This window comes from Sapajus apella, unplaced genomic scaffold (assembly GCF_009761245.1).
Source record: "Sapajus apella isolate SASKATOON/1434 unplaced genomic scaffold, GSC_monkey_1.0 scaffold2, whole genome shotgun sequence".
Classification (NCBI taxonomy): domain Eukaryota; kingdom Metazoa; phylum Chordata; class Mammalia; order Primates; family Cebidae; genus Sapajus; species Sapajus apella.
The window spans coordinates 60,547,337-60,562,936 of NW_022436942.1; the positions used below are offsets into that span (position 1 = coordinate 60,547,337).

At 31.7% G+C, this 15,600-nt stretch overlaps 2 protein-coding genes across 6 annotated transcripts in view; one reads left to right on the forward strand and one right to left on the reverse strand.

The window, feature by feature from the left end:
* PARPBP (PARP1 binding protein) overlaps positions 1-8,241 on the forward strand; it is a 71,865-nt gene extending 63,624 nt beyond the window's left edge. For all 5 annotated transcript variants that reach the window (XM_032299380.1, XM_032299375.1, XM_032299378.1 and 2 more), the window contains 2 exons: positions 5,976-6,111; positions 6,646-8,241. In XM_032299380.1, coding sequence (XP_032155271.1) covers positions 5,976-6,111; positions 6,646-6,986 — 477 coding nt within the window. In that variant the 3' untranslated portion in view covers positions 6,987-8,241. The remainder of the gene's footprint in view (positions 1-5,975; positions 6,112-6,645) is intronic.
* PMCH (pro-melanin concentrating hormone) lies at positions 7,155-8,569 on the reverse strand. The gene is made up of 3 exons (XM_032299417.1): positions 8,243-8,569; positions 7,677-7,875; positions 7,155-7,400 (listed from the first exon to the last, which is right to left on the reverse strand). The coding sequence occupies exons 1-3, from the start codon at positions 8,480-8,482 to the stop codon at positions 7,351-7,353; spliced, it is 489 nt and encodes a 162-aa protein (XP_032155308.1). The 5' UTR covers positions 8,483-8,569; the 3' UTR covers positions 7,155-7,350.
* Positions 8,570-15,600: the final 7,031 nt, after the last annotated feature.

A 15,600-nucleotide genomic window follows, 5' to 3' on the forward strand; every position in this document is an offset into this window, starting at 1 on the left:
CAAGGCATGGTAATTATGATGAAGGATCATAAAACGATAATGTTGCTACTTAGGTCAAAAAGATTTTCTTTCTGCTATCACTAATGAAGACATGGATTATTTGATTTATTTACAAATTAATATGCCATTACGGATATCAAATCTCTGTTCTTTGGAAAATGTGATAATGTAAAAACATAAATTTAGAATATTTATTTTTAGTTACATACTTAGTAGGTATGTTGAATAATATCCATTTTCAAACTTGGTAATATATTGGTATAATGAGGAGTTTAGAACTTTCATTTTCTTGTTAATACAGCTAATTCTGAGAGTGTCTATGACTTTTTAGTGTTTTGACTCATTCATTTTAATTTAACTGGAGTCAGCCTTTCCTATGTGAAGTACTATTTTCCTCAAACTGGGAACTTACTAATAATTTTAAATTAAAAAGAGCTTGTGGCAAAAGGACTTTTCCAGTTCTTGGCAAGTGTGAAGTTCATTGCAATTATGCTGTGGATGAAAATCTTTCCAAAAGGGGGAAATCACTCTACAAAGGAATACTTTCAATCCATTTCTCTCATGTGACTTGAACATGAAATGATTTTAACAGCTATATATGAATCTGGACATTATTCTTAGTTGTTTAGTACTTCAAAAGCACTTTCAAGAGGGAATTGTTTTGCTTATTTGTGATTCCAAATCAAATACACAGAGAGATTTGGAAGATTTGCAACAGGAAGTAATCTCAGTTCTATGTAGCCACTAATGTTGTGTAGAAAAATTCAACTTTTGTGAACAAAGGAAAAGCAGTCCCTTTTAAGTTATAAATATAAGCCAATGTAGTTTGCATTGTTTAAATAATTAAAATGAAGAAGCTGTTCGTAAGTTCATTTTTTTTGAGCTGCATTCCTAGAATCATTTTAGCATTGGCCTGGTTCTGAGACATCTAACTGAATAGATCTTTTTCTTACAGGAATACCCTTTTCCTACATGTTATCACAATAATAATGATATAGTGTCTTTATAGATTTCTGGAGTTTATATAACCTTGACATATTTTTAACTGCATCCAATTCTGATAATTCTGTGAGATAAATATTCCCATTATGTGCGGATAAGTGAGAGATATAATGGTTTCCCCAAGGTTGTCTAGTTAATAAGTAGTAGGGCCAGTATTAGAAGCCAGGTCTTCTGACTGCAAATCTGATGTTTTTCCCATCACATCATCTCATCTTTTTGTGCTGCTTTCTTAGTTGGACATCACACTGTTGGCTCAGTCAAGTTCATATCAATTTAAATCTCTAGGTCTTTTACATATGTTATTTTTAAGTCAGAGTTTCCTCATCCTGTACATCTGTAATTGATATTTTTGAACTTAAATACTGGACCTTGTTTATCCCCATCCATTCCCATCTTATTATTTTCTACTTATGGTTCTAGCCTTCTGAAATCTTTTCAATCTTGATTCTGTTATCCAATTTATTTGTTATTCCTTCCAGCTGTGTGTCAATAGCAAATTTTACAAGTAGAATGTCTTTGAAGTTGTAGAAGCCATCCTAGTAATCTCTAGTATACTCTGTGCTTACCACGTATTTGGAACTTAATAAGTGATATTGATAAAAAAGAGATTTTTGTACAGGTCAGGGATAAGAAAATCTGTATACAATCCTTTATGAAAAGAAAAAACTCTCAGTAGACAAAGGGAATTCTATTGTGTTTATTTCTCATATTTTAATATGTTTATAAATTATATTTTTCATGGTAGATAAAGTCATTAATTACATTTCTTTTACCTCTGAACTTGTTTTCAGTACTTCAGAAATCCATTGCCTGGTAATGGTAGTTTTCTGAAATTGTGCTATGGTCACTGAGGATTCTAGAATTTGCCTATGGGGGAGCCTGAATTGAGGAAATCTAGTTGTAAGGAGAGCTATTACACTTATTTTGTGACTATTTGCATAGCAAGCAAAGATTTTTTTTTACCTAGATGATATGTTAAAAATTAATAAAAATAACAAAACATTCTAAAGAAATTTTTATTCATGCTAAACATGAGATTGGAGAAACATTAGTTTTCTGTACTAAATGATTATTTTTTAGTATTATATTTTTATTTAGAATGTTTTGTGGGTGGTGCTGATGGAGATTTTGTAGTGGGAAGCCAACAACTCCCAAGCTAACTCTAGGTGCCATCACTATTGGGGTACAAAGAGTGATCCAAGCCAGCCACTTAGCATCTAATATACTCTTTATAACTCTTTATAAGCAGTATGTTTATAATTCTCTATGAGCCATAACTTTTGTGAAGTGAAAAAAATGTGTGAAAAGATAATGTTAACAGTTAGTACTGGTTTTGCAGATGGAAATAAAAGTTCATGGATAATGCTACTATTATGTGATATACAGTCAATTTTATTAATAAAGCTTATTTAAATAGGTTTATCAACTGCTTTAAATCTGTAGTTATACAATTAATAAAGTGTAGAAAGAACTTCTTAAAATCTTCAGTTATTTATAGGGCATCTTGTGGTGGAAGCTATATAATAAATCTTGCATTCATAGGGATTCGTGAAGGTAGTGGGTTGTAGTCCCATTCATTTTCAAGAGTCCATTCTGTTCAACTTCAAAAAAAATAGTTTTTTGATATTGTATAGTTTCACCTTTCTTTTCTTTTTTTTTTTTTTCTTCCTGAAATATATTTATTTATGGCTCTTTCAGCAAATGCAGCCCTACTCAACATTAACAAGGACCTTTATGATAGTCCATTTCCACCTAATGAATAGTAAATATATTTTTTCTTTCTTAGGATTTTAATAACATTTTCTTTTATCTAGTTTATTTTAGAACACAGTATATAATAATACATATAAAATACATATTAGTTGACTGTTTATGTTATAGGTAAGGTCACAGTAAGCAATTAGTAGTCAAGTTTTCAGGGAGTTAAAAGTTATATATAGATTGTTGACTGTATAGAGGTCAGCATCTCTAATCCCAGAGTTTTTCAAGGGTCAACTGTCATATGGATTTACTTATATTTATTCTTCTAAAGACTTCATTAATCTGAGAAATTTTTAAAAAATAATTCTAGAAAACTCTTTGCCTTATGTCTTTGAATATGATCTATTCACTGTTGTCCCCTATTCTCCTGGAAATTATATTAGACAAATAAAAGTAAACACATGTTCAATGTTTTTACTTTAACTTCTACATTGTTGTTATTATTATTATTATTTTTTCCCCTTTATTTTATTGCATTTTAGGTTTTGGGGTACATGTGAAGAACATGCAAAATTGTTGCATAGGAACACACGTGGCAGTATGATTTGCTGCCTTCCTCCCCATCACCTACATCTGGCATTTCGCCCCTTGCTATCTGTCCCCAGCTTCCCACCCCCCACCGTCCCTCCCCTATATCTCCCCAACTGACCCCAGTGTGTAGTGCTCCCCTCCCTGTGTCCATGTGTTCTCATTGTTCAACACCCGCCTATGAGTGAGAACATGCGGTGTTTGATCTTCTGCTCTTCTGTCAGTTTGCTGAGAATGATGGTTTCCAGGTTCATCCATGTCCCTACAAAGGACCCAAACTCATTGTTTTTGATGGCTGCGTAATATTCCATGGTGTATATGTGCCACATTTTCCCTATCCAGTCTATCGTCGATGGGCATTTGGGTTGGTTCCAGGTCTTTGCTATTGTAAACAGTGCTGCAATGAACATTCGTGTGCACGTGTCCTTATAGTAGAATGATTTGTATTCCTTTGGATATATACCCAGTAATGGGATTGCTGGGTCAAATGGAATTTCTATTTCTATGTCCTTGAGGAATCGCCACACTGTCTTCCACAATGGTTGAAATAATTTACACTCCCACCAACAGTGTAAAAGTGTTCCTATTTCTCCACATCCTCTCCAGCATCTGTTGTCTCCAGATTTTTTAATGATCGCCATTCTAACTGGCGTGAGATGGTATCTCAATGTAGTTTTGATTTGCATTTCCCTGATGACCAGTGATGATGAGCATTTTTTCATATGTTTGTTGGCCTCACGTATGTCTTCTTTTGTAAAGTGTCTGTTCATATCCTTTGCCCACTTTTGAATGGGCTTGTTAGTTTTTTTCTTGTAAATCTGTTTTAGTTCTTTGTAAATTTTAGATATCAGCCCTTTGTCAGATGGGTAAACTGCAAAAATTTTTTCCCAATCTGTTGGTTGCCGATTCGCTCTAATGATTGTTTCTTTTGCTGTGCAGAAGCTGTGGAGTTTGATTAGGTCCCATTTGTCTATTTTGGCTTTTGTTGTCAATGCTTTTGGTGTTTTGGTCATGAAGTCCTTGCCTACACCTACGTCCTGAATGGTTTTGCCTAGATTTTCTTCTAGGGTTTTTATGGTGTTAGGTCTTATGTTTAAGTCTTTAATCCATCTGGAGTTAATTTTAGTGTAAGGTGTCAGGAAGGGGTCCAGTTTCTGCTTTCTGCACATGGCTAGCCAGCTTTCCCAACACCATTTATTGAACAGGGAATCCTTTCCCCATTGCTTGTTTTTGACTGGTTTGTCAAAGATCAGGTGGTTTCAATTTTGTGCATTTTTATGCTTAAATGGAAGATAAAACTCCAATTGTCTAATGCTTCATTTAAGCACATGGAACATAATTTTTCGTGATCTGGGAGATGGAGATTGTCACAGACATCATTAATCAGAAAGATGGAAAATTTGTCATCCTAAGAAAACTTGCTTTTATGAAGCAGCTGGACAGGAGATTATTCTAATTTTTTCTAAGCTATAGTAGATTTCACTGCCATTATCTTTATGAACATCTGAGTAGATTAATGCACTGATCTCTCAATATATAACATAATATATAACTATCGAATATATTATATAAAGCCATGCTGTTTTAGCTTTCATGACTGTATCAATAAATACTCTGTAAGTAATAATCAGGGTAATATACTCAAAATGTTAAATTTTTGAATAATTGAAATCATCTTTATTGAATTATGTATTTGAAACTTTGTCTATTTCAGAAAATGGTTTCAGGAGACTTCTAACTATTTGGAGAAATCTCTCCATTAAACCTGAATGCTATATTACACATCATCTGTAATTGTTGAAACTGGCATTATTTATATAGGCTACTTGGTTCTAAAGTTTATTTCTATCCCTCAACAGCTCACTGGTTTATGTTTGTGGAATACATTTCCAAAACTGCTTTTTTTGGCATCCTTTTCAATGGTCAAGAATTAAGTTTATCTTTGTAATTTTCTCCTATTTATGTAGAAAGTCAGGTCTTCCTATTTGATATTTGTAGATAAATGCAAGAGTATATTTTGAATTTCTGACCATTAAGTCACTTGGTCAGATTTTTCTAGAATGATATATTGAATCATCTTTGTTGTTTTCCTAAGTACTCAATAAATAATGCCTTTCCAATATCATTTTGTTTTATGTTGCAGTTATTTCTTTGCTAGTTTTCTGGTTTCGATTCTTTTGACCTCACTTAGTTCTTTTTTTCATCTTAGCATTTCTTCCTCCCTAATTTCTTGAATTCCATATGCTATATTTTTCCAAAAGAGTTGTGCTCTTCTTAGGATGAAGAACTTGTATTTTTCTATGATTATGTGTATTACCTGTATTGTTATTTTACTTACAGTAAAATGCTCCAGAGCAGTGCTGACATAGGAGTGTGTAGCAAAGCCCTATGAAGAGTCTAAAACTGATTGTTTTATAACTGTTACAAAACGAATAAAAAATATACATAAAGCTAGTATTTATGGTAAAGAACAAAAATGCTAGCCATAGCAATGAATGAGTTTGCAAACTATGAAATATAAAAGGTTATAGGTTAGTAAACGATTGAGTAATGACAATGAGTAATAAATAAAAATTTCTAAGGGAAATTTTTATACCTTGATTACTATAGAGTGTGTATGTATCTAGATGAAGAAATAAAATAGTGAATAAATTGCGTATTTTCTTTTTTCTTTCTGTTACCAGATGAAGCAAACCTTAATTAGATCCCAATTTGCTTGTACTTATAAAGATGACAACATGATAAACAAGGATAATTGGAATAATATTAATGCAGCATCAAAGCCTTTGTGTGTTCTTCACATGGAAAATGACCTTTCTGGTAATGGATCTTTTTTGTGCAATTAAAAAACAATTTAATTCTAGTCTACTAATTAATTTTAAGTAAAATTAGATTATTTTTGCAAAGTACTATGAAATGTAAAGGTTTATTTTTTTTTTTCTTTTGAAGACTGAAAGATTTATATTTTTAAAGACCTCAGTTTATTTAAAAAGTTAAATCTAAATACAAATTTATGGATAGGAATAGGACACAATTTGATGTAACTAAATGTATTTAGGAAGTAATATGTAGCATATGTTTAAGGATGAAATGTCATGCATTCAAACAAATATTTTGGTAGCACTGACAATTTCATTACTGGCCAAAGTTAACTAAGAGGTGCTGTAGTAAACTTAAAAGTTGTGGGATAGTAATGTAGCTATATTTGTTAATTATATTATTTATAGTATTATTTACTTTAAAAATAAAAATTTGAACATTCTTTAGCCATTTCTAAAGTTTATTGTAAAGTTCTCATGAATATTAATACTAAATATTATATGATTCTTTCCCTCTTTTTATCTTGCATAACAGAGGGTATAAATTCATCTGTTGGAAGATCAACAATTGGAATGAGTTTTGGAAATGTTCATCTGGACAGAAGTAAAAATGAAAAAGTATCAGGAAAATCAAGTAGTCTGACAGGAAATAAAAGCTCAAAAAGGAAACAGGTGGATTTGGATGGTGAAAATATTCTCTGTGATAATGAAAATGAACCACCTCAACATAAAAATGTTAAAATGCCAAAGAAATCAAATGATTCACAGAATAAATTGTATGGCAAACTAGCTAAAGTAGCAAAAAGCAATAAATGTACTGCCAAGGACAAGTTGATTCCTGGCCAGACAAAGTTAACTCAGTTTTTTAGACTATAAGTTTGTGTATTATATGCTTTAGGTTTATGCATATATAAAGCCATTCACCAAAGACATGCTTAATTTTTAAGAGATCAGGGTGTAAATTATGATACTTTATTGTATTGGTCTAGAGTGTATGTAAGGTTAGTATGTTAAGCATTGTTCAAAAATACTAATAAGTCATAATTATGCAGAATTTTCACAAAGTTTAATGCACAGAAAAAGCATATCATTTCAGTTACTGATATATCTTAACACTACTTTCTTTTAAATCAGACATTTAACATAATACACAAGTTATAGTAGCATTACAGGCTTCTCTTCCCATTGGCAATTAAATGCTTTTATTTTCTTCTGAAAAGATGATGTGGACCAACAGGTATCAGATTTGCCAACAAGGTCGGTAGACTCTTCCCAGCATACATCTGAGCACTGAAGAAAGAAGAAAGTTTAAATTGTTTAAAGAATTATAATTATCACACAAAATTTATTAAGAAAAAAAAGAAGAATGGATCTAGTACAACTAATTCTGAGTAAACCAAACTATTAATAACTAATTACATGCTTTTTAATCCCACATATTTGGCAGGTGTAATTGAGCTATGGTCTTATTTGATTTTGTTATGATTGCATCCAAGTTCGCTTAAACTCAGAGTTCTGTTTAATAGTGGTAGGATGTAGGAATTGAATTTTGAAAAAACTACTCACTGTCAAAATCTCTCCTTCCTATAGGAAATTTAGCTGAGTTTTCTTCATCCCCAATTTCTCTCTTTTCTTGTGTTGATTCAGTATTCTGAACTCCATTCTCAGCTGGAAAAGCTACAGATCCTTTTAGTGCAAGATAAGGTTTTATAGCCAGATTCAGTGGCAGACCATGATTTAAGAAATTATGTTTGGAGCCTGTGTTCTGTAAAGAGAAGGTTGATTTGTTTTTTAGCTATCATATTTGGAGTAGAACTATAATACAATTGTAGAATATTCTTGTTGATCAATTCAAAGATGCTCTGTACTGTTTTTGACTCTTTAAAAATACCTTATATGCAAATTTATAGGAGAAAAAAAAAAACCTTTTAGATAAGAGGTGTTCTCCAGGATGGAAGAACTACCTGGTATGTAAGAAATATCGGCAGTTGTCCTAATACATATTGTGACTGTTTGCATATACTTCTGTTTGTAAAAGTATCATTTTTTAATAAAAGTATCAGTTTTCAGAGGATTTGTAAGAATCATTTAAATTTTCATTGAAATAAATGACAAGTCACATTGCCACTTACCTTTAAATTTTTGTTTTCCTCTTCGTTCATGAAACTACTCTCATCATTTTTATATTGTTCCAGGGAAGGAGCAATAACTGATTTTTCTGCAGTGTCTTCCTTCTGAAAGGCTTTCCCCAACCTGAATGTATTAAATACCATGTCATCGTCTAAATTTCTTATGGACTTGGATGCTGAAAGTAAAATACCTTGAGAAAACAAAGAAAAAGTTAGTATTAATTTGTAGGAAGAGAGATTCATTTTTGCCGTTCTTAGTTTGATGTCTGCATACAGTCAAATAAGAAAGAAAATGAAAAATTTCTCAGTCAGGCTGCTTGGTAAATGATTCCATATCTTTATATATTTTCCAGCTTGAATAGAAAGCACTTCAAAGAATTATACTTTTCATTATCTTAGAAATGACTCATCAGATTGAGGCTAATCTTTTATACAGCTGCTAATACCTACATTATTTTGGTTTTAGTGGCACATTGTTTGTTTTGAGTGTGAATTTTCTCAGAATCTGATTAAGATCCTTGGTAGAATTCTTTCTGTTGAGTAGATTATAGTCTCTTGAAAATGGGTTGTTATTAAGGAAGACCACAGGACATCAGGCTCTCTCTATATTATTATTGTTTCCCTCTGTGTATTTTCTGATTAAGTAAAGATATTAAAACTCAAGTTACTTCACTCAAGGATGATAAGGATAAAGTTTTATTTCCTTTTAATCCTGATTAAACCGAAATAATCCTCAAAAAGGATTTTCTTTTATAAATACTTGATACAGTGTTTGGTGATTAAAGTACATATGCCTGTCAGTGTGAACAAAAAGCTATTCATGCTATATCAAAAATTGACCTGTCAGGTGTATTTTATCACTGCATTTACAAAAGGATAATATTTATTAATGAATTTAGCAATTAATGAATAAGTCCATGAAAAGAATATTTATGTGCCCCATAAACGTTAATATTGGATGATGAGTGTATATTGTATGACTTTTTTCATTTCAGAGTTAATTTCTAATTTTGACCCCAATAAGTAAGATAATACATTCTTTTATATGTCTTCTGGTACATATATATAAGAATTTTTCTAGAGTATATTTCTCAGTATGAAATTGCTGAGTCATGGAGTATGTATGTATTCAGGTTTACTAATGCCAAAATATTTTCCAAAATAGTTGTAAGTGATTTGTGCACCCAATAAGCAGGGTGTGAGAGTTCCCATTGTTCCATGTCCTAGCTGACTCTTAGGTATCTCATTATCCTTTTGTTTGTATTTTCCTAATTACCAAAGAGGTTAAGTGCCTTCCCATATGTTTACAGTTTTTGTTTTGTTTTGTTTTGTTTTTTGCTTTGTCCATTTTTCTATTGGGGTTTTTTTTTTCTAATTTATGGGTGTTCTTTATGTATTCTGGATATTAATTATTAGTTTCATTATATTGTGTTTTCTCTCAGTTTGTGACTTGTATTTTCAACCCCTCTGTTATGTCTTTTGGTGAACCAGACTGATTAATTTTAATGTTCACATTTTTTTTTTCTTTTTTCTTTATGGCAGCGACTTTTTGTGTGTGTGTGAGAGAAAGATGCTTGCATTCATTTTTTAAAAATACTTTAATTTCTGAAGTAATGTGCAGAACGTACAGGTTTGTTACATAGGTATACACTTGCCATGGTGGTTTGCTGGACCCATCAACCTGTCATCTACATTAGGTATTTCTCCTAATGCTATCCCTCCCCTACCCCGCCCTCCACCCCCCAACAGGCCCCAGTGTGTGATGTTCTCCTCCCTGTGTCCATGTGTTCTCATTGTTCAACTCCCACTTATGAGTGAGAACATGTATTTGGCTTTCTATTCGTGTGTTAGTTTGCTGAGAATGATGGTTTCCAGCTTCATTCATGTCCCTGCAAAGAACATAAACTCATCATTTTTTATGGCTGCATAGTATTCCATGGTGTATATGTGCCACATTTTCTTTATTCAGTCTGTCATTGATGGGCATTTGGGTTGATTTCAAGTCTTTGCTATTGTTAACAGTGCTGCAGTAAACATATGTGTGCATGTGTCTTTATAGTAGAATGATTTATATTCATTTGGGTGTATACACATTAGTGGGATTGCTGGGTCAAATGGTATTTCTAGTTCTAGATCCCTGAGGAATCGCCACACTGGTCTTCCACAATGGTCGAACTAATTTACACTTTGTGTAAAAGCATTCCTATTTTTCCACATCCTGTCCAGCATCTGTTGTCTCCTTACTTTTTAATGATTGCCATTTTAACTGGCATGAGATGGCATCTCATTGTGGTTTTGATTTGCGTTTTCTAATGACCAGCAATGACGAGCTTTTCTTCATATGTTTGTTGACTGCATAAATAAATATCTTCTTTTGAGAAGTGTCTGTTTATATGCTTTGCTGACTTTTTGATGGGGCTTTTTGTTTTTTTCTTACAAATTTGTTTAAGTTGTTTATAGATTCTGGATATTAGCCCAGATGGATAGACTGAAAAAATTTTCTTCCATTCTGTAGGTTGTCTGTTTACTCTGATGATGATAGTTTCTTTTGCTGTTCAGAAGCTCTTTAGTTTAATTAGATCCCATTTGTCTATTTTCGCTTTTGTTTCCATTGCTTTTGGTGTTTTAGTCATGAAGTCTTTGCCCATGCCTCTGTCCTGAGTGGTATTACCTAGGCAATACCATCTAGGCAACTACTTTTAATATATTTTTTGGAAATTCTTCTCAATCCTTAGATTATTAACATATTTTCAGATATTTTCTTCTGTAAGTTTAAATATTTTGACTTTCATGTTTAGGTTTGTAATTCATCTGTAATTTTGTGTATAAGATAGAGGTGTAATTTTACTTTTTCCAGTGTTCTTATCTATTTCTTGAAGAATTCATCCTATCCCCACTAATCTGCAGTGCCATCTCTGTAGCATATCAGATTTCTGTATATGTGTGGGCTCCTTTCAGAACGTTTTATTCCACAGCCAAATCTACAGTGGTAACATAACTTTAAATAATTTTTAATATCTGGTAGGTCATATTCCCCAGCCTTCTCACCCAAATGTTTTTCTTTTACAACAGTTCCTTAGCTATTCTTAGTCATTTCTTTTCCATATAAATCTTAAAATCAGCTTTTCAAGTTCTGTAAGAATACTTGACAGGATATTAAGGTTCATGTTAGGTACCCCTTATCTGAAATGATTAGGACCAGAAGTATTTGGTCCTATTTTTGGATTTGTGATTTTTTTCAGAATTTGAAACATTTGAATTATATCAGTTGAGTATCCCAAAATCTGAAATCTGAAATGCTTCAATGAATCTTTTTCTTTTTTAGCATCTTGTCCGTGCTCAACAAGCTTCACATTTTGGAGCATTTTTGGATTTAAGGTTTTCAGATTTGGGATGCTCAACCTACAATTGCATTGGTTTTATAGATTAACTTTGGGGAAGAATTGACCTCCCGAAGGTAATGTATTATCTATGAGCGTAGCATTTTTCTATATTTGCTTAGATCTTCTTTAATCTTTTTTTCTTCTTTAATCTTTTAATGACATTTTATTTTCTTCATAAAGGTCTTGCATACTTTTGTTGGTGGAATTACAATTCTTTATAATTTAATTAAATTTCTTATTTTTGGTTGTTATAAATTTTATTTTTAAAAAATGATCTTTCTAGCATTATTGCTGGTATGCGCATGTGCATTTTGCTTTTGCATAGTGATTTGATAATAGAAAAAACTTTCTAAACTCTTAAAAAATTTTTTTTCTTTTTAATAGTTTATAAATGTATGGATTCTTTTGGATTTTATATAAAGACAATTGATATAAATGATAAAATAATGGCATTTATCTCTTGACTTCTGGTAAGTTCATCTATATTGTGTGTCTGTGTCTGTGTGTCTGTTTGTGTGTTCATACACACTGACCAAAACCTCCAGTAAATACCGAAAATGGAGATAACAGACATCTTTGCAGGGCTGCTGATTTTGTAGATAGTGATTTTAATGCTTCACCACTGAGCACAATGTTTGCTGTAGGTTTCTTATAGATACTTGTTATAAAGTACAGATGTTCTCTTCTATTTCTGGCTTACTAATAGTTTATATCATAAATTGTTGTAGAATATTATTGAATGATTTTTTTTTGTATATATTGAGATGACCAGATCATTTCTTCCTTCAGTCTTTGGAAATATTAACAGCTTTTTCTAATATTAAACTAACCATGTGTTCATGAAAGAAACCTTTAAATTATTGAATTCAATTTGGCCATATTTGATTTAGTATATTTTACATTTATTATCAATAAGATTGATTTGTAATTTCCCTTTTTTATATTGACTTTTGGTTTGATATTAAGGTTGTATTAATTTCATACATTTGGGGCAAGATTTATTCTTTTTTCTATTATCTTTTGTTAAACTTTGGGCTTGGTGTTTTCTTGGTAGGATTTTTGTTGTTATTAAGAATTGATTTAGTTGTAGGAACATTTAGCTTCCCAATCTTTTTTAGTTTGTTTTATGAATTTATGTTATTGTATAATTTGTCCATTTCGCTGAAGTGTATTTTATCAGAGGTAGCCTTAACTGCTAATTTTCTTGGGGAGTATTTAGATCTTTCTCATTAAATGTTTTGTGAGTGTATTTATAAACAAAAGACTCTGACATCTCTTGACTTCTTTGGCCTTAGAGCTTCCTTATGTTTTTAATGTTGTTAGTTGTGCCCTACTTTGTTTTCCGTGGTTTGAACCTCGTTTGGATGTGCCTGTTTAATCTGTAAAAGTCCTTGTTAATGGAAATCTTTTTTCTTAGATGCTGTTCTGGGAGGGTAAGAAATATTAATAATTATGTGTTTTGTTTTAAATTTCCACTGGATGAATGGTTTGGCTGATCGTCACTCAAAATTGGGACTAAATCCAAATGATTTTGACGGTTTAGAAAAGTTAATGTTTTATTTTGTTTAAACTGTCATAGCCCCTGAACATTATGAGGTTTTGCCATAACTATTTAATTATGGAGATAGTTTCCAATTTTTTTGATGATAACTTTTTAAAAATAAACATTGGTTACTGTGATGTGCAGTGGAGCATAGTAGATTTCTTTTTCATTGATGCTGAAAATGGAATGTTCCCAAGTAGTAGAAGGGAACTTTGGAGAAGAGCTATTGCCAGATGGGCTTGGGTGGTTCAGTAAACCTTGTGAAGGCAAAGGCTTATATAAAATATGATCTTCATTTTCTGTAGAATTACTGCTAACACTATATATTTATAAGTCACTTTATTAAAATTCTCTTTGCTCCAATTAACGTATCTTTGGTATATATTGCGAGGAAATTAAATGCAAATTGGCCATTGGCTTACTGAGAATCATGAATTTCTTAGTGACTAATTGTATGAGTGTAAAAGCCAAGGTTGCTCACTTACATAAGCTATCAAAAGATATAAGAAAACTTAAAATTCCTGCTCTGATTTCTATAGTAAAGAACCCATACACTTTCACCTAGAATTTACCATTAACATTTCACTTCTGTCCCTCTATCCCTCCATTCCTTTATTAATCTTCTGATTCTTCTAATGCATTTCAAAGTATATTGCATCTATCAGCATACTTTTCACTAAATACTTCAACATACATATTATTAACTGGAATTTAATAGTTGTTTACAGCTCTTTCTTAAGTAAAATTTACGGAAAGTGAAATTCATAAACCATTAAGTGTGTGCAAATTTGCTATTTTTTTGACAAATGTGTATGCTTATAAAACTCAGACTCCTATCAAGGTAGAGGACATTGCCATCACTCCAGAAAATTATGTCTTACTTGTTACAATTTACATGTACCACCATCTTCCCCAGTCCCACCCCTCATTCCAACTCTCTGCTCTTAGGCAATCACTGTTCTAATTTTTTCCACAGTGAATTAGTTTTGCCTGTTTTGGAAAAATACAGTAGATGTCTTTCATTCAGCATATTTGACATTCATCTGTATGTATGTGAAGCAGTAGTTCCTTCCTTTTTTATTACTATTATATGAATATACTACAATCCATTTGTCTGCTTTCCTGTTGATGGATTCGAATTGTATCCAGATTTTGGCTGTTATGAATAACACTTTCTACATTCTAGCACAAGTCTTTTTGTGGACATGTGTTTTTATTTCTCTTGGGTAAATATACAGGAATGGAATTGCTAGGTTATATGATAGATGTATATTTAATTTTATTAAAAATTATTAGATTATTTTCCAAATTGATTGTACCATTTTAAACTTCAACAAAGACTATATTAGAACTTTGGTGGCTCCGCATCCTCTCCAACATTTGATTTTGTCAGTCTTAATTTTAGCCGTTCTGATAGATGAGTAGTGATACCATGTTTTAATTAAATTTTCCTAATAACTAATGATGTTGAGCACTATTTCATCTATTCGTTAGCTATTCATCTATTTTCTTTTGTGGAGTGGTCTGTTTAAATCTTTTGTTCATTTTGTTGGGTGAGAGATGTTTCTTTTTATTACTGAATTGTAAGAGTTATATATATATATATTGAATATATATTGCTCCTACCCCAGAAATTCCCCTTCACCCGAGTTTTCTTCTCTTTATCTATGTTTCCAATTGGAGTTGCCCACAAAGACATTCTCTTTTTTAAAAATATAAAAATAGTTTATTTTCTAAAACATCCAGTACAAAACAAAATTATGTATTTTAGAAGGGATAGTCTTTTGAAAATGTCCAAAAATACACAAATGAATTTTTATAAAAGCAAAATTAAAGGAAAAAGAAAGGCTCACCTTATTAGATAATAAGATGACAGCATATACTCTAGTACATGCAACAAATCCCTAGTACCCAAAACAACATGGAACTAGTTTAGAAAGAGTGAATAGATTGATGAAATAGAAAAGCAGAAAAATCTCTCTCTATATATGTGTGTGTGTGTGTGTGTGTATGTAATATGATAAAGAAAAATATGGATAATTTTAATAGATGTCATTGGGGTATTCATATAATGTGGAACATAATAAAGCTGAATTTCTGCCTTTTACCATATACCATGTGCTGACATGTGGAATAAATTTATTGTGAGTTATGAACAGAGAAGTTTAACTCGACTTTTCTGGAAGTACAAAAATAAAGGAAAAGGCAAGAAGTTACACACACACACACACACACACACACACACACACACATACCCTGTAAAAGCTAATATGTATTTGGTGTTTTACAAACACTAAGGAGGTATATAAACTTTATTACAGTCTTACAATAACTTTTAGAAGCATAGTCAACAAGCAACTGTTACAACAATCTAGGAGCCTTAATTCTATTATCATTTTCATCAGTTATGTATAAAGCCATGATATTAGAAGAAT